We start from the raw sequence: 25,603 nt of genomic DNA, 5'->3' as shown, positions 1-25,603 counted from the left end.
GGGAGACCATTCTGCCCTCCCACCAGCTCCCACAGCAGGGCTGTGTTTTCTGCTCTTAGGGAGGAAAAGAGAACAACTCACAAACCTAAAATACAAAATTAGTTCTTTCAAGTTCAATCCAATGTATAATAACATTTTTTGATCTAACAACTACAGTTCAACAACAGTCCAACTGTTGTTCTTTGTCTTGGATACTGTTTAGAAACATAATAAAGATATTCCAACCTCCCTTAACAAGAGGAGGGTTCTCAAACAATAAGGTTTGTGGTTCAAGGGAGGGGCTCAATCCTTAAACGAACATGTCATTTAGGTACCCTGACAAATTGTATTTTTATTGCAAACATTTAAGGACCTCCAGAAACAGAGGGTCATGTTCCCACTGGGGAAATAAAAACTTAGGTTTGTTTTAGGAACAAATGAACTCTTTTGTTATCAGCCCTTTCTGGGTTTGGGGATGTGGGAAGCCCATTTAAAAAATAAGTTAACCTGTTAGAAACACTTAAAACATGAATTCCACACCGGAGGTACAAGCTACACAAACAGACATTAAAAACAAATCTACCAAAAAAAAAAAAAAAAAAAAAACAACAAAAAAAAACAAATCTACCGTGGTTTCCAATGCAGAAATTTGTTTTTGTTCAGTAATTTAGCTGTGTGTTTAAGAAAAAAAGTCATTTCCTCAAATAAAGCAAGACTTTTGATCTTGCCTCTTTTTTTTTTTTTTTTTACTAAACCTCTCTCTTTTAAAAAAAAAATTATTTATTTTTGGCTGAGTTTGGGTCTTTGTTGCTGCGCGCAGGCTTTCTCTGGTTGCCGGGAGCAGGGGCTACTCTTCGCTGCGGTGCGTGGGCTTCTCATTGCGGTGGCTTCTCTTGTTGCGGAGCACGGGCTCTAGGCGCGTGGGCTTCAGTAGTTGTGGCACGTGGGCTCTAGAGCACAGGCTCGGTAGTTGTGGCACACGGGCTTAGTTGCTCCCCGGCATGTGGGATCTTTCCGGACCAGGGCTCAACCCATGTCTCCTGTGTTGTCAGGTGGATTCTTAACCACTGCGCCACCAGGGAAGCCCGATCTTGCCATTTTGGACAACATGGAGGGCATTTTGCTGAGTGAAATAAGACAGAGGAAGACAAATATTGTATGATCTCACTTATATGTGGAATCTTACCAAAAAAATTAAAATTCCCCAAACAAAAAACCAAAATCATGAATACAAAGAACAGAATGGTGGTTGCCAGAGGTGGGGTATAAGTAGGGAAGAGTGAAATGGGAAGTTCTCTGGCCCCTGTGAAAAGTTCCCACCAAGACCTATGGAGAAGAGCAGTCTTGTCCAAGCCGGGGACAGGACCTGTGTCCCCACCCGCTGTGGGCAGCTGGGCTCCCGACTTAAACAGCTGAGGAGAGGCTCTTGCAAGGTCACTTGCAGACAGAGAATTTGTTAGCAAGTTTTACCTGTCAGCTTGGGAAAACAAAAGAAGCTTATGTTCCTTTAACCAGGCAATGGTGTTTCATCATTAAACGTTAATTAGAAGAAAAGCTATTGCCTGGATGGGTCACAGGCAGCTAGGTGTTCCTGAGCCGGGCCGGAGGCAGGAGGCTGGCCTGGGGGTGTCAGGAGTTGGAGACCAGAGGTATGTGTGGTGTGAGGGGGTGGGAACAACCTGGGGGATGAATCCAAGTCGGAACCAGGAGGTAGAACTCACCTGCTGTCAACTGCAGACCGAACAGTTTAAGACCCAGATTGCGGATTACCTTCAGAACCGGCCCAGGAGGAAGACTCACTCGGGCCTGACCGGAGGTCCAGGACTGAGCCTGAGTCTGGAGAGGGCGGGGCTTACTCGGGAGTGGGGGTGACAGAGGGTCCCCGGTGGAGGCCGAGGGCAGTGGAGGAGGGAGTGGGCCGCAGGTCCCCCGGCGGCCTGGCAGATGCCCTTCATCACACTTTCCGGGCAGAGCTGGCGAGAAGGGCATCTCCCGGCCTAGCACAGACTCTGGGAAAGGGCCAGAGAGCCCGACGTGTGCAGAGGCCGCTGGGTCCCGCTGGCCTCACAGCTCTCGGGCCTCCCCGGCCTCGGCTCCCCGGCGCTCTCAGGTCCATTTGCACACCGCAAAACCAGCTGGAACTTCCGTGTCAGAAACTTGCTGAAGGCGGATGCTGAAAGCATGATCGGTGAAGATATGCTTGCATCTAACCTTGAAGGCAAGAGTTTGAGGGTTCGTTGAGGCCGGTTGTCAAGCAGGCGGGCTGCCGAGACATCGGCAGGGTGATGCTGGCAGAGGCGCCTTGGCGGTGGAGGCGGGGTGGGGGGGTGGGGGGGTGGTGATCCTGCCTGGCGGGAGGGGCTGTCTTTCTTCCGAGGGAGCCAAGGGGACGCTCTCTCCTTTTCGGGGGAAGAACCAGATAGGGTGAGAGTGGCATTGCTCTGTGTAGATCCCCCCACCCCCATTTCCCAAGTTGACTAAGAAAGAGAAGGGAAGCAAAGATCTGATAGGAGAGTGCACTTTCTATCAGTTAAGCACTTTCGTGCAAAGTAAAATTCAAGAGGCCCTCCCCCCTCCCCACCCCACCCCAGCTCTTATAAACCTGGGGCTTATAAACTCAGTCATCCTGGTTTCTGAACTTGAAACCTGGGCATTACACAGAGAAACTACCACCTTCTGATGCCACCGTGACACCTTCAGCGTCTTTGCAAGACTTTACTGACTCTAAGAAGTCAGAGTAACCAGTAAGTGTATAGGATTTAAGCTGGAATAAGGTAATAAAAGTTAATAAAAGAGAAATGATCAGAGGAAAAAGTTGCCAAATTGCCCCCAGGAGTTGATTTGTGGAAAACTTTTAGCTATCAGAATGATTCCTTTGCTATTTAATGTTTCGCTTCAGCTATTTCGAGAGAGGCAAGAAGTTAAAATGTTAGGGGGTGGATTAGCGGGAGAGCCTAGGTCCTCGCAGACTGGCGCATCATGCAGGTGTGACCACGCGGTGGCGCTGCCATCCTGGATGTTGGGAAGGTAAGCGAAAAAGGAAAGAAAAACCCAGCTTCTTAAATGGTGAAAGAGTAAACCCCCCAAAACATGGAATGACTTTGAGCGCCTGTTACAGTAATTTAAATAAGTTTTCCAGAAACATGCATAGGTCAGATTTCACAAATTGAACACACATGTGCTACCAGAAACCAGATTTCGAAAGAACATTATCAATGCCCCAGAGCCCCTGTGTCCCCTTCCTGTCCTGGCTGCCTCTCTGACTTCTAATAGCACAGGTTAGTTATGCTTGTTTTTGTACTTAAGTAAATGGAACCAGGCCCTACGCACTCTTGGGTCTGGCTTCTTTCACTTATTAATTGTGAGATTCATCTGGATTGTGGCACAGTCTTCGGGCTCTGTAGTGAAATATGGGTGTACTTCTGTCGGGTATACCCCTAAGGCTAGCATTCCTGGGTCATGTGTCCAGATTTAGTACACGCTGCCAAACAGATTTCCAAAGCGATCACATCATTTTAAGCTCCCACCAGTGGTGTATGTGAGTTCCAGTTGCTCCACATCCTCATCAACATTTTTCCTACCACAATAATTTTAAAATGTTATTTCGTCAAAAAAAAAAAAAAAGTCGTTAGGGCTTCCCTGGTGGCACAGTGGTTGAGAGTCCGCCTGCCGATGCAGAGGACACGGGTTCGTGCCCTGGTCCGGGAAGATCCCACATGCCGCCCACATGCCGTGGAGCGGCTGGGCCCGTGAGCCATGGCCACTGAGCCTGCGCGTCCGGAGCCTGTGCTCCGCAACGGGAGAGGCCACAACAGTGAGAGGCCCGCGTACTGCAAAAAAAAAAAAAAGGACTTGTTAATATTTCATCCAGGAATTAGGCAGACATATTTACCTAGTCACAGGCAGAGCTGGGCAAAGCAGGCTTTCTCTGCAGGGGCAGGCTCAGTGTCCTGACAGAAAGTAGATCACAAACTGAGCAGGGAGACACCAAAGAGAGCCCCATGGGGCTGAGCCAGGCCTGCTCAGTACGTCAGGCTTCCTCCCCTGGGGAGGAGTGAGTGAGGGCAGGGACGTGTGGAGGGAGGCCCAGAGAGTTTCCCTACTGGGAAATGTACATGGAAACATGATGCCAGGGGAAAAAAATACCCCAATTTAGCTGTTTTCTCATTAAAAATTAAAATAAACTTTGTCCTTTTGTTCTTTTTTTTTTTTTGAAAGATTTCCTAATTTTTATCTTCCAAAACTTCCGTTAATTGTTTTGGCTTTAACAATAATATATTTTATTTTCAAAAGACCTTGCTTGTTTTCCGAAAGAGTATCAAGAATATACAAGAAGGGCTTCCCTGGTGGCGCAGTAGTTGAGAATCCGCCTGCCGATGCAGGGGACACGGGTTCGTGCCCTGGTCTGGGAAGATCCCACATGCGGCAGAGCGGCTGGGCCCATAAGCCATGGCCGCTGAACCTGCTCGTCCGGAGCCTGTGCTCCACAACGGGAGAGGCCACAACAGTGAGAGGCCCGCATACCGCAAAAAAAAAAAAAAAAAAAAAAAAAAAGAATATACAAGAAATTCTGCAAATCAGCAAAGTGAATTCAGGAAACCCAATAGAAAAATGGATAAAGGATGTAAAAAAGCAGTCTGTGCAAGGGGAAATCCGAAAGACTAGAAAATGGATGAAGAAATGTTCAGACCCACTATTAACCCTAAATGCAACCCAGAACAGCGAGATGGCATCAGGCTGGAAGCTACTGAGGAGCTGGATAATATCAAGTGTTGAGAAGGATGACTCAAAAAAGGGAGTCCTCATGTCCTGGTGGTGGGAGTGTCAACAGGCACAACAATTCTGGAAAATGTAGAGCCTGCCAAGACTCAGTGAAATTAAGTAAGAGAATCCTTTGTGACCTCCCACTTTCACTCCTGGTTATATTTCACAGGGAAATTCTCACCTAGGTCCACATGGGAACTTGACAAAGCATTAATAGCAGAGATAAAACAGTAAGACCATTTCTAGATGGTTAATATTATCACAGGAGAGGTAAGGATGGAGGATGCAGTGAGGGGACAGAGTAGAGAAGCATAAGGCAATCGAGGAAAGAAAAGGAAGAAAAACTGTACTGAAAAAGAGTATTGCAGATAGGATCTCATTGATGCAAAAAAAAATAATAATGTGTGCGTGTGCATGAAATTAAGTGTGAGAATATTCTGTGACCTGGCAATTTCATTCTTGGATATAGTCCCTAGAGACACTCTCACCTAGGTCCACATGGGGACATGATGTGTTCATTGTGGTAGTTGGGTGTTGGCTATTGGTGACAATCTAGGGTTCATCATTAGGGGACTGGGTAAATATACTATGATGGATACACTCCATTGAATATTGTGCAGCGGTTCATAGCAACAAACCAGATGTACAAATAGCAACATGGTTAGATCTTAAACATTTATTCTTGGGTGAAAAAGGTCAGGAACAAATGAAATGTATAAAAGTTCCATTTATCTACTTTAAAAAACATATAGGCACACAACCTATACGACATATTTGATAAGGATACATATTTAAGAATATATATTATTTCAGTTATCTATTGATACATAACAGACCAGCCCAAAGCTTCAGTGGCTTAAAATAAACAACTACAGTTGACCCTTGAACAAGACGGGTTAGGACTGCGTGGTTCCACTTATATGCAGATTTTTTTCACTAAAAATGTGTTACACCATCTGCAGATGCTGAACCGGGGATACAGGGGGTGAAGTTATACTTGAATTTTCAACTGCAGGGGAGGGTCGGTGCCCCTAACCCCTGCATCATTCAAGGGTCAATTGTATTTATTGTTTCTCAGGATTCTCTGGGTCAGAAATCTGAGTAGGCCTAGGCCACATGGACCATGTGGCATTGGCTAGGGTTACACACTTGGATGCATTCAGCTGTTGGCTGGTCTGGTCTGGAAGCTCCCAGAAGGCTTTGTTCACATGTGGAGGGCCTTGGTATGCCTTCATGTTCTCTCTCTCTCCATATTGTGTCTTACCCCCCCGGGTCTCTCCACTAGGTCTCTCTCTCCAGCAGGATAGCTGGACTTCCTTACAGCCTGGTGGCCAGCTTCCAAGAGTGAAAAATGAAGCTTCCAGGTCTCTTGAAGGCTGGGTCCAGAGCTGACAGATTGTCAATTTGAGCACTTTCTATTGGTCAAGGCAAGTCGCACGGGCAGCCCAGATTCAAGGGGAGGGGAAATGGACTCGACCTCTGGATGGGTGGTGTGACCTGCATGGACAGTGAGGGGAGAACTTGACGGCCGCCATCTTTGGAGACTGTAACAAGTTGCAAACACATGATTTTGGCTGCCTCTGAAGAGTCAAGGAATTGGTGTGGGGAAACAGGATGTGGGAGGAAAAGCAATAAAATAAGAGAAAGGTCTTGCTCAGACTTCTGAGGAGGACTGGGTGTCATGAATTCAGGAATACCACTAACCTAACTTCCTGCACCTGAGGTACAGAAACGAAACAAACAAACAAAAAATCCAAATCAACCAAATAAAACAGGATTCCATAACCAAAATCAGAAAACCAACAAAAAGTAACAAGACAATATGGAAACCTCAGAAACAGCCCAAGCATATGTCAATTTTTGGTAGATTGAAATGCTGACTTTCAAATAGGGAGAAAGAGAAGGATGCAGAGAAATGTCTTGTTTTCTCTGTCCTCTCTCGCCAGTGCCAGGGTGGGAGGTTGTACCCTGAAACCTGGAATCAGTTCAGTAAACGTACGTGGCTGGTGAGAATCCCCCCATCCCTGATGGCAGTTGGTAAACCTTGATACTCAGTAGAATAAGCCATTTGTTAAGCTTGTGCCTGCATCTTGGAACTAAAACCACATCCCTGCCAAGATTGGGACTTCATGGTAGTGTTTTTCAAACTTTGAGTTGTGACCCCCAACTTGGGAAACTCAATTTAGTTGGTCATGAATTTGAATGCAAGTAGTAAGGTAAGCATTGTTTTATGAAACGTTCATCTTAATAATATATCTACAAATTCATTCATTCATTCATTCAGTAAATACTCATTGAGAACCTACTATGTGCTAGGCACTGGGGATTCAGGAGAAAGTAAAACATACAAATATGCGTGTGTGTGGGTGCCTGCGTGTGTGCTCTGGATCACACTGTAAAACGTATCTCTTACTGCGAGTTACAGTCAAAAAGCAAAGCAGCCACCACTGCTTCTGTGGCTTCGCAGGAATGCCAGGCTATTGGAGTGTGTGGCTACTTCCTGTGTGTCAGAAAGTTACCCCAAGAAAAGCACAGGCCTCTGTCCCAAACCCTTTTCAGCACAAGGGGAAACACAGGCAGCTTTATAAAAGGAACTCTGCCTGTAGCCAGCAGCTAAGTTTGGTGAGGGTCAGAAAATCAGGGACGAAAACCGGGTTTTCTTTCCCAAGCTATTGTTCGCGCGAGAGTAGACAGACGGCGAGTTCGCGCGAGAGTAGACGGCGAGTTAATCACGCTTCTCAGTTCATGGAGCCCCGTCTTCCTCACAGGACTGTGAAGAGCCCCCTCTGATGGTATGCCTTTTTTCTTTTTTATCCGGTTTTGTCTCCCAATTTCCCTACCCACCTCCACCCGGGTCAAGTCACTTAATCTCCCCAAGGCTCTGTTTCCTCCTCCGTGAAGTGGGAACAGCAGAAGACCCACCTTCTGGGGTGAGAGTTACCTGAGAAAAGGTCTGTGGATCATTCAGCCCCATGGTTGGGTGTGAGGACCGAGGTTTGGGTTGCCAGGGCCATAGAAGGGGCTTATTTTTGAGGTTGAACCCCTCCTGCCCACTACCTTCTGAAGGGATGCTCTTCCCTCCTTCCCTCGAACTTTGGGTCCCTGAGGGGCTTTACTCCCCTCCTGGAGAGTGAGGCCATCTGGCCCAGAGCCGGGGAGCCTGGTGGCTGACGCAGCAGGACGCGGCGGGGTGCGCCTAGGCTCAGATGCCGGATTGGGCAAGAGCACAGAAGCGACCCCTCTGATCCTGGTCAGGGATATCTGCCCAACAATTCTGGGAAATTCAGAGGCGGGAAATGAAAGGGGGGAGGGGCAGAGGGGGAAGAGCCAACTGCACCCCGCCCCCTCCTGGCCCGGCCCCCTCCCAAATGTGCCATGAGGAGTGAGGTGACTTGCTTGTGGGGGGAAAGCGGACAGACCAAAGAGATCCCTTCTCTGTGAGGGACAGAGGCAGTCCTGCCCCCGCCCCCATCACGCTTTGCCTGAGTTCCAACCACTTCTGTTTACCGTCCAAAGTCCCAGGGGCAGGAGATGCCAGGTTAGAAGCACTTGGACACTCAGACACACGGGTTCAGGGCCCTCGCCTGGACCGGCCCCCTCCCCTCCCCTCCTTTCCTCTGTGAGCGCCACCTGCTCCACTTCTCCTGCCTCAAGCCCCTCCTTCACCCTGGGGCCTGGGCTGCCCGGGAGACTGGAGAGTCAGCCCTCCAAACCTGTAGCAGGTAACCGAGGTCGGGAGGCAGGCGGGACCGGGGATGTCTGGGATTAAAGAGACCCTGGGGCTTCCCTGGTGGCGCAGTGGTTGGGAGTCCGCCTGCCGATGCAGGGGACGCGGGTTCGTGCCCAGGTCCGGGAGGATCCCACATGCCGCGGAGCGGCTGCGCCCGTGAGCCATGGCCGCTGAGCCTGCGCGTCCGGAGCCTGTGCTCCTCAACGGGAGAGGCCACAACAGTGAGAGGCCCGCGTACCACAAAAAAAAAAAAAAAAAAAAAAAAAAAGAAACCCTGGTTCAGAGAGAGTGGGTGCCTGATGGGAAGATGTGGGGTGATTTGGAACGTATGGAGGGGAGGCTCCGGCCATGTCAAGGCCCAAGCATCTCCTGAGGAAGGATGGGACCCAGCTGTATTTCAGCCCCACACTTCCCGCCAACCTCAGATCCAACCCAAACCGTTGCCTCGACCTACTATCAGCCTCCGCCTGAATTAGCATCTTAGCACAGCATCAAGCCCGAGCTCAGCCCCAGCCCCAGCCCGGGTCCAGCCACAGCCCAGGACCCAGCATGGCGAGGGACTTTCAGGACATCCAGCAGCTGGGCTCTGAGGAGAACGACCACCAGCTTTGCAGAGGTGAGGGCCCAGGCACTCGCGGGCGCAGTCCCAGAAGAGAAGATCCATTCTGGAAAGGCAAGTGTCTGGTGTCTGGGGCTTCGCTCCACCTTGGTCTAGCTCCTGGTCGCTCTCTGCCCCTCCGAGGTCTCTGTCACATTCACTCTGTGACCAGGGACTGGCCCCTGACCTCACCTCCTCCTCCACCCCCAGGACCCCAAGAAAGGGGTCTCCCCTCTTCCTTCCAACCTAAGTAGCGTGTGCCGTGTGTGTGTCTGCGTGTGGGGGTGGGTGGGTAGGTGTGTGTTGGAGGGAAAGAGCACAGAGATTCTGGAAGATTCCCACTTACCCCAAGCCCCCTGCCTGGATCCTTCTCTAGCAAATCTTGACCGAAGGCTCCAAGTGTCTGAGAGAAGGTTTTCGGGTGAAAAGGATCTGAGCAATTCTAGGCTGAAGGGCTGGAGCTGGGGTGGGGGAGGGGTGTCAGGTGTGCGTGCTGGTGATGGAGTGAAGCTCTGTGGAGACCAGGAGGGGTTGGGACTCGAAGCTCAGGGAGGAGGATTGGTTAGCCTGGGCTGGGAGGAGGGACCCCTCAGTCCTGAGGCTGGCAGACCAAGGGAGGGCAGGTGCTCTTGCAGGTGTGGGTGGGAGCTGGGCAGGGCAGGAACAGCAGGAAGGACAGGTATTCCCACCACACTTCTCCTTTCCTGGGGTAGCGGGCTGGCAGACCTTTCCACCAGGCAGTAGGCTGCATGGGGAGAGGCCATATCTGTCTACTCCCCTCTGCACCCCTGGGGCCCACGTGCTGCCTGGTATGTAAATGAACACTCAAAAATGATTTTGGGTATTGTTGAATCTTCTGAAGACAAGAGGATTCAGTGGTTAAACAGGAGGCTTGGAGAGAGTCCAGAGGTTTTGGATTTCGTGGGAGAGGGGGCTCACCCAAAAAAGACCTGGTGGACAGCATTGCAGGGTGAGACCGAGCAGGTGCAACCATCAGTACGTTTCTCTTCAGCAGCCTCTGCTGCCTTCATGTGGGCTGTGATAAATGGAATATTTATAAATGGAATATTTCCTGCCGGATCAAAAACAAAGGATGTCACAGTCATCAACGATTGCAACCCTCCAATGTGAGCCGGTGAGCCCTGAGGGAACTCAGGATGTGAAAATACATGATACTGGCCCCAGATGGCTGAGGTGCATATCAAAGGAATGATTTCAGTGAGCCCAGACCCTTGCATCTTCCCATGCATAGAAAAGTGCTACATTCCTTAACTTGAGATATCTGGTTTTCTTTAATTAACAATAATCTTTTGATGTTCCCAACTACCTGCCCTTTGTTGCAAAACCCCTATATATCCTGGCTCCTCCCCTCACCTCCTCGGGGCAGTTTCTCAGAGTTATCTGTCTCCCGGGCTGCAGTCCTCATTTTGCCCCAAATAAAACTGAACTCGAACATTTTTTTAAGTCAACAGCTGACATCTGTCACCTGCTTACCAGGGATCACATTCCATTCTTTCCAGCCTTTTATATGCCTATAGTTTTCAGAAGATTTAGAAATACATTGGCCATTATTTCCTCAAAAATTTTTTCTGCATCCCCATCTCCCCTTTCCATCAAGACTCCAATTACACATATATTAGTGATCCCACAGCTCACTGGTGGTCTTTCTAGTTTGGAAGGAGGGATGGGATTCTTTTTTCTTTTGGTGTTTCTTTTTATATAGTTATTATTGCTATGTCTCTAAGTTCACTGATCTTTCTTTATGCGTGTCTAATCTTCCATTAATTCTATCCAATGTATTTTTCATTCCAGACATTGTAGTTTTCATATCTAGAAGTTCAACTTGGGACTTTTATTTATTTATTTATTTATTTATTTTTATTTATTTTGCTGCACATGGGCCTCCCACTGTTGTGGCCTCTCCCGTTGCAGAGCACAGGCTCCGGACGCACAGGCTCAGCGGCCATGGCTCACGGGCCCAGCCGCTCCGTGGCATGTGGGATCTTCCCGGACCGGGGCACGAACCCGTGTTCCCTGCGTCGGCAGGCGGACTCTCAACCACTGCGCCACCAGGGAAGCCCCAACTTGGGACTTTTAAATATCTTCTTTGATAGCCAACTTAATTTTTGAATATTTTACAATAACTTTTAATGTCATTGTCTGTTAATTCTAACATCTGTGTCAGTTCTGGATCAGTTTTGGTAGATTTATTAACCTCCTCATTATGAGTTGTGTTTTCCTGCTTCTTTGTATGCCTGATAATCTTTGATTGGATGCCAGACATTGTGAATTTTACCTCGTTGTGTGCTGGATATATTTGTATTCCTCTAAATATTCATGAGCTTTGTTCTGGGATGTGATTAAGTAACTTGGAGTCAGTTTGATACTTTTGGGTTTGCTTTTATAATTTGTTAGATGGGTTGGGAACTTCTTGGGTACTCTACCCAGTGCCCTGTGGGTTATGAGATTTCCAGTCTGGCTGGTGGGAATAGGCACTATTCTTGGCCCTATTCCTGCCAGGCACTGTTCCCTAAAGCTTTTGGATTGTTTTTCTCCTGGCCTTGAGTAGTTTTCCTTACACGCATGTGTTGATCAGTACTCAGCTGCTTGCTTGAGGGGAACCCTCCTCAGATCTCTGGGATTCTCTGTGCAGCTCTCTTCTCTGATCCTCTGTCCTGTGAGTTCTGACCCCTTTGGTCTCCATAGACTCCCAGCTCCATCTGGGCTCTGATTGGATTTCCCCTCCCTGCCCTGTGGCCTGAAAACTTTCTCCCAGCAGGAGGCTGGGGCAATCAGACGGCTCACCTTGTTTGTTTCCTGTCTCCACAGGGATCATTGCCCTTTGTTTCCTGAATCCCAGTGTCTCGAAAAATATTGTGTCTTTTAGCTATCTGTCTCTTGTTGTGGTTGTTTCTGGGAGGAGGGTAAATCTAGCCCCTCTGGGTCCATGTTTATCGCAAAGGTTTTTGTTTTTGTTTTGTACGCGGGCCTCTCCTGTTGCGGAGCACAGGCTCCGGATGCGCAGGCTCAGCGGCCATGGCTCACAGGCCCAGCCGCTCCGCGGCATGTGGGATCTTCCCAGACCGGGGCACAAACCCATGTCCCCTGCATCGGCAGGCGGACTCTCAACCGCTGCGCCACCAGGGAAGCCCTGGGTCCATGTTTAGACCCGTTTTTTTTACTTTCAAACTTGCCTGTGCAGCACTTTCTATGTTTAATTTCATTCTCAGAATAATCCATTCAGGTAGCTACTGTTCTTACCCCAATTTTTAAAAATCGCAGTAAGAACACCTAATATGAGATGTACCCACTTGACACATTTTTAAGTGCCCAGCAGCCCATTGTGAGCTCAGGCACCATGTTGTACGGCAGATCTCTGGAACTTATTCAACTTGCATGACAAACTTTATACCCCTTGAACAGCAATTCCTCATTTCCCCAGCCCCTGGCAACCACCATTCTACCCTCAATTCCTATGAGTTTGACTCTTTTAGATTCCTCATTTAAGTGGACATGAGAAAACAGAGGCACCCAGAGGTTCAATGACTTGTCTGTGACCTCAGAGCCAGTTGGTGGCACAGCTGATCTGCCATGGAGGGTCTGGTTTCAGGGTAGAGGTGCAGAGATAAATGCTGAGCTGACCCAGTGTCAGGGGTTTATAGGTCATAGGTCAGGTTGGGAAGCAGGACAGGGGCCCGCTGAGTGGATGGTGCTGGAGAGAGCAGTCAGGGCTCAGCCATGGGGTCCCCTCTGGGTGGGGAAGACTGTGGTCTGGGAGAGCTGCTCTCCCAGGGGATTGAGGAAGACTTGTGGGGGGTGAGAGGAAAAGGGGAGGATATGCTGAGAGGGGGGAGTGGGCAGTGGGGTGTCAGAGACATGCCTGTCTGGGTCAAGAGGAAGGCTGGGTGTGGCTGACGTGGAGGAAGGTGACAGTCCTTGGTGTGAGGGGTCAAGAGTTCTGGGTGGATGAGGGGGTGCCTGGGTGTGGAGAGAGGGGGCTCAGGGTCCAAGGCAGAGAAGAGGAAGCGTTCTGTTGGCAGGAGGAAGACACAAAAGCAGGAGCCCAGGGCTGGGAGGACAGCCACTGCCAAGCCTGCAGATTTGGCAGGAGGGGAGAGGCCAGCTCTGCGTGTGCGAAGATGTGGGTGCATGAGTGTGAGAGCGTGTGGGTGTGTGAGAATGTGTGTGAGTGTTACGTGTGCTGCAGTATGTGCGAGAGTGAGAGGACGGGCATCTTAGTGCATGTGTGAGAATGTGCTAAGGAGAGTGTGTGCATGCATGAGTGTGAAATGAAAAATGCGTGTGTGATTGTGTGTGTGTGTGGGGGGGTCAGGGCTCAGCTTGGAGAGGTTTCTGTGAGATGATTGAGAGCTAAGGGAAGAAGGTTTATGGTGGAACAGAGGTTTCTGGGGGGCAAGGGTGGAGGGAAGAGGGCAAGGAGGCCCTGAGTGGTGGGAGATGGGAGGATGGGCTTGGGGGGCGGCCCCTGGGGAGTGGTCCATGGTGGAATGACCCTGACTTAAGGGTCCCAGTGGAACTGGGGGCGGTTGTCCCAGTTTTGGATTTGTCTGAGAGGCCCAGACAAATTTTAAGACAGGGTCTAGCCTCTAGGACCCCCAGGTCCAAGATCAAGGTTGTGCACACAGATGATGTGAATATCACGTGCACGTGTGTCATATGCACCTGTGTGTGTGTGCATGTTCGCGTGAGTTCCTGTGGGTGCGAGTGTGCAAATGTGTGTGTGTGCACGCTGCATGAACGCTGGGGTAAAGCCCATTGACTCCCCCATCTACCTTCCTCTCCCCCTCCCACCCCAAGGCTGTACGTCATCAGGCTCTGTTCCCCTGATGCTCAGTGACGCTGGCTCTCCAGCTCCCCTGCCTCTGATGCCCCTCGTCCTGACACCCCTTCTCTTGCAGGGATGCCACCTCCCCAGCCCTTTGTCCTGCAGCGTCTCTGCTCCAAGCTCCGCCTCAGTCTGCTTGTCCTGGGCTTCAACATCCTGCTGCTGGTGGCTGTCTGTGTGATGGGGTCCCAAAGTAAGGGTCATGGGTGGGGCAGCAGTGGGGGAGGCAATACGGGCAGTGCTGGGGGCAATGAGAACCACGATAGGGGAAGAGATGGGGGCAGTGCTGGGGCAAATATGGGGGCAGTGCTGGGGTGGGGAAGGGGACAGTCAGATGGACAGTGATACAGAACACAGCACAGCCCACTTCTTCCTGTTCTGTCTGACAAGGAGCACAGCTGCAAGTGGAGCTGCAGACCCTAAAAGAAACTTTCAGCAACTTCTCCTCGAGCACCTTGATGGAGATCCTGGCTCTAAGCTCCCATGGTGAGTGGGCGCGCCCCTAGGGGAGGAACTGGGGTGGGCTGGATGGTCAAGGAGCTGGTTTTTCAGCATGGGTTTGCTGGACTCCGTGCTGGGTGCCCAGTGCTGGATCTGCAATAGTGGAGTGTTTTGGGAGTGCTGGGGGCAGGGTGTGCACAGATGGGGTCAGATAACCCAACTGGAGAAGCTGGGCAAGGCTTCCAAGGATGCTGATTCCTGAGCCGAGGGTCCCTGAAGGATGAGTAGGTGTTAGAGTGGAGGATGGAGGTTAGAGCCAGGTAGAGAGCAGAGTCTGTGATGACCGGGGCATGAGGAAGACCACTGCACATTTTGGGACTCTAGACGCGTCCAGTGTGGCAGGAGGTGTGGGCCAGAGAGGTGGGTAGGGGCCGGGCCATGCAGGCAAGCCTTGCTAACTCGTGAGACTTTATTTTGAGAAAGTGGGAATCCATCGGAAGGATTTAGCAGTGGACAGGCCTGTGCAGTTTACCCTTCAGAAAATCACTGCGCAGCGTCCAGAAGAGTGGGCGGAGTCGGGGAGACCAGTGGGCGGGGCATGCAATGTCCCACGTCAAGGTAAAGGTGGCCCAGACTGGTGCTCCAGTGGTGTGAGGATAGAGGGATGTTGGGGATGCGGAACGGAGGGAAAACAGTTTAGCTTTTCTCTTTTTCAGGAGGCAGCGCCGGTGACAAGGTGACATCTCTGGAAGCCAAGCTGGATAAACAGGAGCAAGACCTGAAAGCAGGTCAGAGACTCTCCCTTGAGAGAGAGAGAGAGAGAGAGAGAGAGTGTGTGTGTGCGCGCGCGTGTGTGTGTGTGTGTGTGTGTTGTGTTTCCCCAGCTAAATGCTGGAGTCCTGGTAGGTGGGCACACACACTGCCCACACCATTGTCATCACTCTGGCCCCTAGATCATGCCACTTTGCTGCTTCATCTGAAGCACTTCCCAGTGGATATGCGCACGCTGGCTTGTCAGATGGCGTTCCTCCAGAGCAACGGTAGGGACGGGGCGGGGTGGGGGGGGGTCTCCAGTCCCTCCTGCCTGTCCCGTGCAGCTGGATCTCATCTACCTCTTTCCCCCAATGCCTTCAGGCACAGAATGCTGCCCCGTGAACTGGGTGGACTATGAAGGCAGCTGCTACTGGTTCTCTCGTTCGGGGAAGCCCTGGCTGGAGGCTGAGAAGTACTGCCAGCTGGAGGACTCCCACCTGGTGGTCATCAACTCCAGAGAGGAACAGGTGAAACCATACCTTTCACAAAGGCAGGAGGAAACCTTGGGAACGCAAACTCTGGGAGGCTGGGTCAGGCTTGTTTTGTTATTTTTTCTAACCTGAGGAAGAATCCAGAAGCAGAAGTCTGGCCTAGCTCTGGGAGATCCATGATGGAATCTAAGCCATTGATTCTAAGAGGTGGGAGATTACAGCCCAGAGCTGGGGCAAAGGACAGGAGCCAGGTGACCAGGTGATGAGGAGCAGGTCAGGAGACAGAACATGTGGCAGGATGAACTAAAGGGCCAGGACTTGGGTAGAGAACACAGTGGAGCCACTGAGAGTCCCTGCTTGCTGTGTGCTGGCCTTGGCATGTGATGGTCCCTTGGGTGAAAGGAACAGAGTGGGCGGGATTCCCAGAGACTCACCGCTGTGGGTTACTGGGTTCCTCCAAAGCACCCCAGGTCTCCCTTCCTGATGCTATCACCAGACCACAACCCCGAATGGCAAGTTCACAGGGAAGAACCAACCCATTAGAACAGGTGGGGCATTTTTGGGAAAAGTAAATGGTAATTTTTACTGAGTCCTTACTATGTGCCAGGCACTTTTATATATCTACTTTAATCCTCACAACCCTATGGGGTAGGCATTCTTGTTATCCCCACTTTGAGGGGCATAGAGATGAGGGAACTAAAGAGCAGAGAGGTTAAGTAACTTGCTGCACATTCTGCATAGTAGAATGATTCCAAACATATCTTGCTTTACCAATCAGGTTGAAATTGCCAATATTCTATCAGTATTGGCCTATAAAATATCAATTTCATGTGGGTCAACCTAAGATTTCAGCAGTCTGTGACTTGGTCCACAAAATTTCATGCTGGCTGCAACTTCATGGTGGATGGGATTGTACCTTCATCATTTTAAAAAATATTTATTTATTTATTTATTTATTTGATTGGTTACACCAGGTCTTAGTTGTGGCTCTCAGGCTCCTTAGTTGCGGCAGGTGGGCTCCTAGTTGCGGCATGCGTGTGGGGTCTCTGACCAGGGATTGAACCCGGGCTCCTGGCATTGGGAGCGCAGAGTCCTATCCACTGTGCCACCAAGGAAGTCCCCACCTTCATCATTTTGAAGTGAATGTCAGTGTCCTGTTTAATGCTTTTTGCCTTGAATTCATCTTCATGTGATATGAATAGACTGGTCCTTGATTTCTTTTCGCTTGCATTTGCTTCATGTATCTTTGCCCATCCTTTTATTTCCAACCTTTCTGAGTCTCATAGATGAGTCATTCTCAGCCTTCGCAGTATATTGTAATCTCTTGAGGAATTTAAAACATATTGACATCTGGTCTTACACTCAGAGATTCTGATTTAGTTAATCTTAGATTCATCCTGGGCACTGAGATTTTTTAAGGTCTCCCCCTGACCCCACCCGTGTGATGCTACTCTACTGTTCAGCTAAGCTTAAGGTATTTCTCCTACAGGTTGTGTATAGTTGTTTTTGGTTTTTAAAAACTGAATATGTAAGAGACTTTTTGCCTTTAAGAGGTGAGTGTATCTCATTTACATTTCTTTTTTTTTTTTTTTTTTTTTTTTTTTTGCGGTACGCGGGCCTCTCACTGCTGTGGCCTCTCCCGTTGCGGAGCACAGGCTCTGGACGCGCAGGCTCAGCGGCCATGGCTCACGGGCCCAGCCTCTCCGCGGCATGTGGGATCTTCCCCGGCCAGGGCAGGAACCTGCGTCCCCTGCATCAGCAGGCAGACTCTCAACCACTGCGCTACCAGGGAAGCCCTACATTTCTTTTTTTTTTTTCTTTCTTTTTTTTTTTTTTTTTTGCGGTAAATGGGCCTCTCACTGTTGTGGCCTCTCCCGTTGAGGAGCACAGGCTCTGGACGCGCAGGCTCAACAGCCATGGCTCACAGGCCCAGCCGCTCCGCGGCATGTGGGATCTTCACGGACCGGGGGATGAACCCGTGTGCCCTGCATCGGCGGGCGGACTCCCAACCACTGCGCCACCAGGGAAGCCCTATTTTTCTTTTTTGAAAAAATTTATTTTATTTATTTATTTTTAGCTGTGTTGGGTCTTCGTTGCTGCGTGCAGGCTTTCTTTAGTTGCGGTGAGCAGGGACTGCTCTTCGTTGCGGTGAGCGGGCTTCGCATTGCGGTGGCTTCTCTTGCTGTGGAGCACGGGCTCTAGGTGCACAGGCTCAGTAGTTGTGGCTCGTGGGCTCTGAGCTCAGACTCAATACTTGTGGCGCACAGGCTTAGTTGCTCTGCGGCCTGTGGGATCTTCCTGGACCAGGGCTCGAACCCATGTCCCCTGCATTGGCAGGCGGATTCTTAACCACTGCGCCACCAGGGAAGCCCCTTTTTTCTTGTTTTAACTGAAGTATGTTCACAATATTGGGTTAGTTTGAGGTGTATAGCAAAGTGATTCAGTTATATATATTTTTCAGATTATTTTCCATTTTAGGTTATTACAAGATATTGAATATAGTTCCCTATGCTATACAGTAAATCCTCATTGCTTATTTATTTTATGGATAGTAGTGTGTATTTGTTAACCCCATACTCCTAATTTATCCCTCCCTGCCTCCCTTTCCCCTTTGGTAAGTATAGGTTTGTTTTCTATATCTTCTGTTTATGAGTCTGTTTCTGTTTTGTATATAGATTCCTTTGTATTATTTTTTATATTCACACATAAGTGATATCATATAATATTTGTCTTTGTCTGACTTACTATGATAATCTCTAGGTCCATCCATGTTGCTGCAAATGGCATATTTCATTCTTTTTATGGCTGAGTAATATGTATACATATATATATGCAACATCTTAAGCCAGTCATCTGTCAGTGGGCACTTAGGTCGCTTCCATGTCTTGGCTATTGTAAATAGTGCTGCTATGAACATTGGGGTGCAGGTATCTTTTCGAATTAGAGCTTTTGTCTTTTCCAGATATAACTGGTGGGATTGCTTGATCATATGGTAGCTCTATTTTTAGTTTCTTAAGGAAACTCCATAGTGTTTTCCATAGTGGCTGCACCAACTTACATTCCCACCAACAGGGTACGAGGGTTCCCTTTTCTCCACACCTTCTCCAGCACTTATTATTTGTAGACTTTTTGATGATGGCCATTCTGACCAGTGTGAAGTAATACCACATTGCAGTTTTGTTTTGCATTCCTTTAATAATTAGCCATACTGAGCATCTTTTCATGTGCCTGTTGGCCATCTGTATGTCTTCCTTGGAGAAGTGTCTATTTAGGTCTTCTGTCCATTTTTTTTATTGAGTTGTTTGCTTTTTCGATATTGAGCTGTATGAGCTATTTTTATATTGGGGACATTAACCCCTTGTCAGCTGCATCATTTGCTAATATTTTCTCCCTTTCCATAGGCTGTCTTTTTGTTTTGTTAAGGGTTTCTTTTGCTGTGCAAAAGCTTTTGTTTGATTAGATCCCATTTATTTTTGCTTTTATTTCTTTTGCCTTGAGAGACTGATCTAAGAAAATATTGCTATAATTTATGTCCAAGAATATTTTGTCTATGTTCTCTTCTAGGAGTTTTATGGTGACATGTCATATATAGGTTTTTTTTTTTTTAAATAAGTTTATTTATTTATTTATTTATTTATTTTTGACTGCGTTGGGTCTTTGTTGCCATGCGCGGGCTTTCTCTAGCTGCCACAAGCGGGGGCTACTCTTCATTGCAGTGCACGGCCTTCTCATTGCAGTGGCTTCTTTTGTTGCAGAGCATGGGCTCTAGGCGCTCTGGCTTCAGTAGTTGTGGCTCACGGGCTCCAGAGCACAGGCTCAGTAGATGTGGCGCACGGGTTTAGTTGCTCTGTGGCATGTGGGGTCTTCCCAGATCAGGGCTCAAACCCGTGTCCCCTGCATTGGCAGGAGGATTCTTAACCACTGTACCACCAGGGAAGTCCCAATATATAGGTTTTTAAACCCTTTTGAGTTTATTTTTTTTTTTTTTTTTATTTTTTTTTTTTTTCAAACAAATCCCGGGTAGATTTTTTTTTTTTTTTAATTTATGTATTTATTTTTGGCTGTGTTGGGTCTTTGTTTCTGTGCGAGGGCTTTCTCTAGTTGTGGCAAGCGGAGGCCACTCTTCATCGCGGTGCGCGGGCCTCTCACTGTCATGGCCTCTCCCGTTGTGGAGCACAGGCTCCAGACGCGCAGGCTCAGTAGTTGTGGCTCACAGGCTTAGTTGCTCCGCGGCATGTGGGATCTTCCCAGACCAGGGCTCGAACCCGTGTCCCCTGCATTGGCAGGCAGACTCTTAACCACTGCGCCACCAGGGAAGCCCCTTGAGTTTATTTTTGTATATGGTGTGGGGGAGTGTTCTAATTTCATTGATTTACATGTAGCTGTCCAGTCCAGTTTTCCCAGCACCACTTGTTGAAGTGACTGTCTTTTCTGCATTGTATATTCTTGCCTCCTTTGTTGTAGATTAATTGGCCGTAGGTGTGTGGGTTTATCTCTGGGCTCTCTTACTTACATTTATTTTAAAATACATATCTTTAATCCAGTCTTTTTTTTTTCTGTTTTGTATGCTGCTTTTGTTTTCTGCCATTTGCTATCAGAGATGTATTATTTTTGTTTTCTCCTCTGTGTTATTTTGGACTAGATGTAGCCTGTTTTTCATAATAGTAGTAATTACTGTCATAACTTAATTTTTTTTTTTTTTTTTTTTTTGCGGTACGCGGGCCTCTCACTGCCGCGGCCTCTTCCTGTTGCAGAGCACAGGCTCCGGATGCGCAGGCCCAGCGGCCATGGCCCACGGGCCCAGCCGCTCCGCGGCACGCAGGATCTTCCTGGACCGGGGCACGAACCCGTGTCCCCTGCATCAGCAGGCGGACTCTCAACCACTGCGCCACCAGGGAAGCCCTACTGTCATAACTTTAAATGATGGGCTGAAACTTATTGGCTTCAAAAAATAAAAGAGGTTATATAACTTTCCATGTGAAAGATGAGGAAACCAGTACACCTTCACATGCCTCACTCTTTTCTCTTTTTTAAAATTGAGATATCATTGACATTTAACACTGTAAGTTTGAGGTGTACAGCATGCTGGTTTGACACATTTACATATTGCAATATGATTAATACAGTAGTGTTAGCTCTCACCTTTATCATGTCACATAATTGTCATTGCTTTTTTTGTTGAGAACTATCAAGATCTAGTCTCTTAGCAACTTTGAAGTTTATAATGCCTTGTTCGTTTCTCTCCCACATTCCTTAAATGTTTGCACAAATAGTTGGAGTCTTTTCTATCTTTGAATTTCATTAACCTCATCCAGATATATCTCAGTGTTGCTCATTCTCTCTGTATTTTCACTCTGAGGCCAGGAGAGTCCTTTTAACACATAAAGTTAGGTTTTCTAACATTTTGGAAGATTTTCTTAAGCCCTGTGTTTGAAAATTTTTTCTTGACCATTTGTTCTCTTTTCCTCTGGAGCACATCATCCAAAATGATCTCTATTGTCTGCCCCCATAGCCATCCTCGTGTTGCTATTTACTTCCATCTTTCTCTCTTTTCCTCTGTATTCTGGGTTCTTTTCTCAAGCCTATCTTTTGTATCTCAGGCTTGGTTTTTTTGCTGAATTGCTGGGGTTTTTTGTTTTTAATGTACTTCAAAATTTTCTCTTCAATTTCTTCCCTTTACTTTTCATTGTTATCTTTCTTCTTTGATATACTGTTTCATATTTTTATGTCATTCATCTCCTCTTTAATGTTTTTGAGGATGTAAGTTGTTCTCCAGTATCCTCTTATGTTTTGAAACATGCCTTCTTTACAAAGTATATTTTTCACCTCTCTTTTGATATCACAGTGCTTTTTTCTTCCTCCTCTTCCTTTCCATCCTCTTTATTTTTGCACAAGTTCCATGATAATACTCCCCTGTGCTACTTCTTTGAATGGGCTGAATTCTTTCTTGCCTGTTATTTACTCGTGAACAGGGCAAATGTGTTCTTCTGGACTATCTTCTTCGATCATTTGGCACTATTTCATTCTTCCCCTCAGTCTTCAACACAGAGGGCTGGATACTGATGATTTGTATTCTTTGTTCAGTTATTCAGCTTCTTGTGATGATGGGAAGAGGGGACTGGGGCAGGGGGCAGCAGCGAATAGAATATCTTGTCTCCAGTCACTTTTCCTCCAGCTCTGTTGACTCCCTTGATTTTGGGGAGCAGCCCTACCACCCTCTGAGGGCTGTCCCTTCATGCGCAGGTTGTTGACCTATTTACAGGATTCTGGAATTCAAAGGTGCTACTGTATCTGCCTTTAGATGAGGTGACTAATTGCAGTCTTAGTTGGGTCTCTGGGACATGAGAGTGGAATTAGGAAATTTTCCTCCAAATGCAGTTGGAGACCTTTCATATGCTGTGAAAGGGAACTGCTACACGTGCATGTTGGTCACCCATCCTTCTGTTTCCTTCATAAAACAAGGTGATCACACCCTCCCTCTGCTGCCCTCCCAAACCAGGGGACTTAAGTTCCCAGAAAGAGCCATATCTATAAGAGAAAGCTGCTCGGATGTCTGTTGTCCTAGGAGGTGTGCATGAACCCTGGCAAGCTATCTCAAAGACCACTTTTGTCCCAGCCCTTGCCAGCTGGATGACTGGGCTGCCCCTCGCACATAGGGCATCTTCCTATTTTCAGCCAGACTGCCAGACTCCATGTAGCCAAGTCATAACAGGGCTCTGGGCAGTGGGTCCAAGCTTGGAAGCTCTGGGGCCTGGAAAACAACAGAAATGACAGCTATACATAGAAGCAGGAGCAGATAAGTGTACGTGAGAGGCGAGTGAAGCCGAGATCCTTAATGGGTCACTGGGGCCCATGGGGGCGTCAGGGGCCGGGGTCAGGATCCAAGAGTTTGTGGCTGTGAGCAGAAGACAAGGAGAAGCCTAGAATCTGAGTCTAGCAGCCATGCGTTAGGAATAAAACGGGAGGCCAGGTCAGGGGGCAGCGGTCATGAACTCAGGCACTGGATTGATGCTCTGGGTTCCACGATTACCGTGAGTTCCTTGACCTCACATGTAAAGTGTGAATCATTAGGGCACCCAATTTAGAGGGCTTTATGAGATTTAAATAAAATAATCCTTGTAAAGCACTTAGTGCAAGGTTTAGCCCAGTAAATATTCACTAAATGCTAGCTATGGTTGCAGAAGAAAAAGAAGGAACTAGTGTTGGGAGCTGCTGCTTCAAGGTGGCAGCAGATCAGGCTGGGGGTTGCTGAGGGAACCATAGCTGATGCCTGCATGGAAGTACAAGGGACTAGAAACTTCCCTCCTGCCTGTTTTCCAGAAATTCATTGCACAACACACGAACCCCTTTCAAACCTGGATAGGCCTCACTGACAGTGATGGCTCCTGGAGATGGGTGGATGGTACAGACTATAGGCACAACTATAAGTAAGTGGCTTCACCTCCTCTCTCTCTGTTAGTTTGGCCTGGGGACGGCCATCTGGTCTCTTCCCCCAGTACACTCCCACTCATCCCTCAGGGACCAAATTCTCCAACCATCTCCCCCCCAGACTCCCAGACTCCAAGGCTGCAGCTGCTGCTCCCCAAACCGCCCAAGGCCATGCATTTCTGAGGTGGGGATGAGGGTTGCTGGGATGAGGGGGCATCCAGAGCTGAGCTCTGTCCTGCCTTCCTAGGAACTGGGCTGCCACTCAGCCAGATGACTGGCAGGGGCACGAGCTGGGGGGCAGCGAGGACTGTGCTGAGATCCGGGGGGACGGCCGCTGGAACGACGATTTCTGCCAGCAAGTGAAACGCTGGGTGTGTGAGATAAAGCGGAACATCACCATCTAGGTGTCCCGACCTCCAGCAGACCTCTGACCTCCAGCAGACCTCTGACCTGCACCCCGCCTCCTCCAAGTCCTCCACTGGGCATTCTGAAGAAAGGAAGAAGAGAGTCCTCAGGGATGTGGGGAGGGGTTGAGGAGAGATAGAAGGGGGTGGTTGAAGAAGCTCAGACCTTGGGGAAACTGAGATCCCGCCTCCTTCTGAAAGTCACTGTAATTACTATTATAATTTTTGGCCTCCTCAGTGGAGTAGGAAAAGGACAGATACTTGAAACTCTGCGTGGATTGGTTATTTGGAATTGGGAACTGTAGGGTACAAAGAAGAGGGAGGGAGAGGGTCTGCAAGAGAGAACACTTAAGTGCTAGACGGCTGTCCTCGACACCTAATCTTGAAGAGGAGGGTCAGGGAGGGGAGGGAAGAGGATTGAAACAGAGGAAGGCCCCGTGGAAGGCACTGGTGGGGGCGGGGAACTGGCTGGGCTGGGGCTGGAGGGTCTGCCCACACCCTGAGGGGTTCCCTGCAGTTGGGATCCCCTCCAGAAGAGGTTCCAGGGAACACCCCTGCTCCACTGTCAGCCTGGGAACTTTGAACTGGGCTGGAGAAGGTCAGTGACAAAGGTGTGCTAAGAGAAAGAGGATTGGTATGACCCCAGATAGACCTAGACGTGTCTCCAGCACATGGTGTCTCCAACAGTTTCCACAGTGGGTAAACTGCACCTTCCAAGATGATTCTGAAACTGATCTTAAAAGAGTCTGTAATCAATTAGATTTTTTGGTTTTATTTTTATTACAAAAGTAATATATACTAGTAGTTAAAAATGTTTCAAACACACACACACACTGGGAGTCTCCTCCCCTCACCCTTCTCACTTCTCCGCAGAGTTAACAATTTCATGGATATTGTGTTAGTCAAGGGTCTCCAAAGAAACAGTTGATAGGATGTATATGTACCAATAGGAGATATATTGGCTCATGTGATTATGGAGGCTGACAACTCCCGAGTTCTGCAGGTGAGCTGAAGAGCCCCAAGGTTCCTGTCTGAGTCTGAAGGCTCAAGACCCAGGAAGAGCCAATGTTTCCATGCGCCAGTTTGGAGAGGGTCAGGCAGGAAGAACTCTCTTATTCATGAGAGGGCCAGCCTTCTTTTTTTTTTTTTTTTTTTTTTGCGGTACGCAGGCCTCTCTCACTGTTGTGGCCTCTCCTGTTGCGGAGCACAGGCTCCGGACGCGCAGGCTCAACGGCCATGGCTCATGGGCCCAGCCACTCCACGGCACGTGGGATCCTCCCGGACCGGGGCACGAACCCGTGTCCCCTGCATCGGCAGGCGGACCCTCAACCACTGCGCCACCAGGGAAACCCCGGGCCAGCCTTCTTGTTCTCTTCTTGGCTTCAACTGATTGCGTGAGGCCCACCTACATTAGGGAGGGCAATCTGTTTTCCCAGTTCAAATGTTCCTCTTATCCAAAACACTCTCACAGACACACTCAGAATAATGTTGGACCAAATATCTGGGCACCCTGAGCCCCAGTCAAGTTGACACATAAAAATGAACCATTACAGGGTTCCTGTCAGGATGTTTCCTGTGTATGTGCATATATGTGATACTACATATTATTAGTAGCTTGTTTTTTCACTCTCCAGTGTCTCATTGATTCAATCTATGCTATTTCCTGAGAGGTTTTACTTCACTGCATTTAGCAGGGGTAGAGAATTCCAAAGTATGGATGTGCCATATATTATTTAATCATTCTCTGTGGTGGGTAATTGCTATTTTTGTTTGTTTTCACATATAATGTTTCAAGCAATTTTTGCTTCTAAGCTTGTGCTGGGTCAAGACTTCCCAATTTTCAGCTGCAAATTTTTCTAGGACTTTTCCTTCAAAATGTATGTAATTGGCATTAAATTAAAAAATTATGACAAATAATACATACAATTTAAAGTCTTGTAGGGCTGGAAGCAGTTAGAGGAACTGTTTCCTTCAGCCACTCCTGCTGCTTAGAGAAACCACTTTTAGTGTTTTAGCTGTTTCCCTTAGTGTTGACATTTGTACTTCTAAATAATATGCACAAACTGATATCTCTTTATCAGTTGTAGACATTATTTAGTCACTTTTCATCACGTAGATGGGCACAATTTTCCAATTTAGTCTATAGCAATTTTTGCTTAAATCCTAATT

General features: G+C 48.3%; 1 protein-coding gene across 3 annotated transcripts; it reads left to right on the top strand.

The window, feature by feature from the left end:
• The first annotated feature begins 8,144 nt into the window (after nt 1–8,144).
• On the top strand, nt 8,145–23,843 carry ASGR2 (asialoglycoprotein receptor 2). Of its 3 annotated transcripts, none has more exons than XM_081219653.1 (9): nt 8,145–8,465; nt 8,899–9,089; nt 13,991–14,110; nt 14,308–14,403; nt 15,075–15,146; nt 15,312–15,398; nt 15,493–15,638; nt 22,923–23,029; nt 23,278–23,843. In XM_081219653.1, exons 2-9 carry the CDS (start codon nt 9,023–9,025, stop codon nt 23,432–23,434), a joined length of 852 nt encoding a protein of 283 aa, XP_081075779.1. In that variant the 5' UTR covers nt 8,145–8,465; nt 8,899–9,022; the 3' UTR covers nt 23,435–23,843. The 3 variants fall into 3 exon arrangements, with proteins under 3 accessions (XP_081075779.1, XP_081075778.1, XP_081075777.1); XM_081219652.1 differs by having other exon boundaries at nt 8,147–8,465; nt 8,934–9,146; nt 23,278–23,842; XM_081219651.1 differs by having other exon boundaries at nt 8,147–8,465; nt 8,899–9,146; nt 23,278–23,842.
• The last annotated feature ends 1,760 nt before the right edge of the window (nt 23,844–25,603 follow it).

The sequence above is a fragment of the Mesoplodon bidens genome (genome assembly GCF_964165515.1).
Source record: "Mesoplodon bidens genome assembly, chromosome: 19".
NCBI classification, from domain to species: Eukaryota; Metazoa; Chordata; class Mammalia; order Artiodactyla; family Ziphiidae; genus Mesoplodon; species Mesoplodon bidens.
Note: the sequence above shows the minus strand (reverse complement) of the source record. Positions and strands in the feature narration are given on the sequence as shown.

What these genes read in the sequence shown, in the direction of transcription:
- ASGR2 (XM_081219652.1), top strand. Translation starts at nt 9,023, where the DNA reads ATGGCGAGGGACTTTCAGGACATCCAGCAGCTGGGCTCTGAGGAGAAC. An exon ending in AGAAGATCCATTCTGGAAAG is followed by an intron (nt 9,147 to 13,990) that starts GCAAGTGTCTGG and finishes CTTCTCTTGCAG; the next exon opens with GGATGCCACCTCCCCAGCCC. An exon ending in TCAACTCCAGAGAGGAACAG is followed by an intron (nt 15,639 to 22,922) that starts GTGAAACCATAC and finishes CCTGTTTTCCAG; the next exon opens with AAATTCATTGCACAACACAC.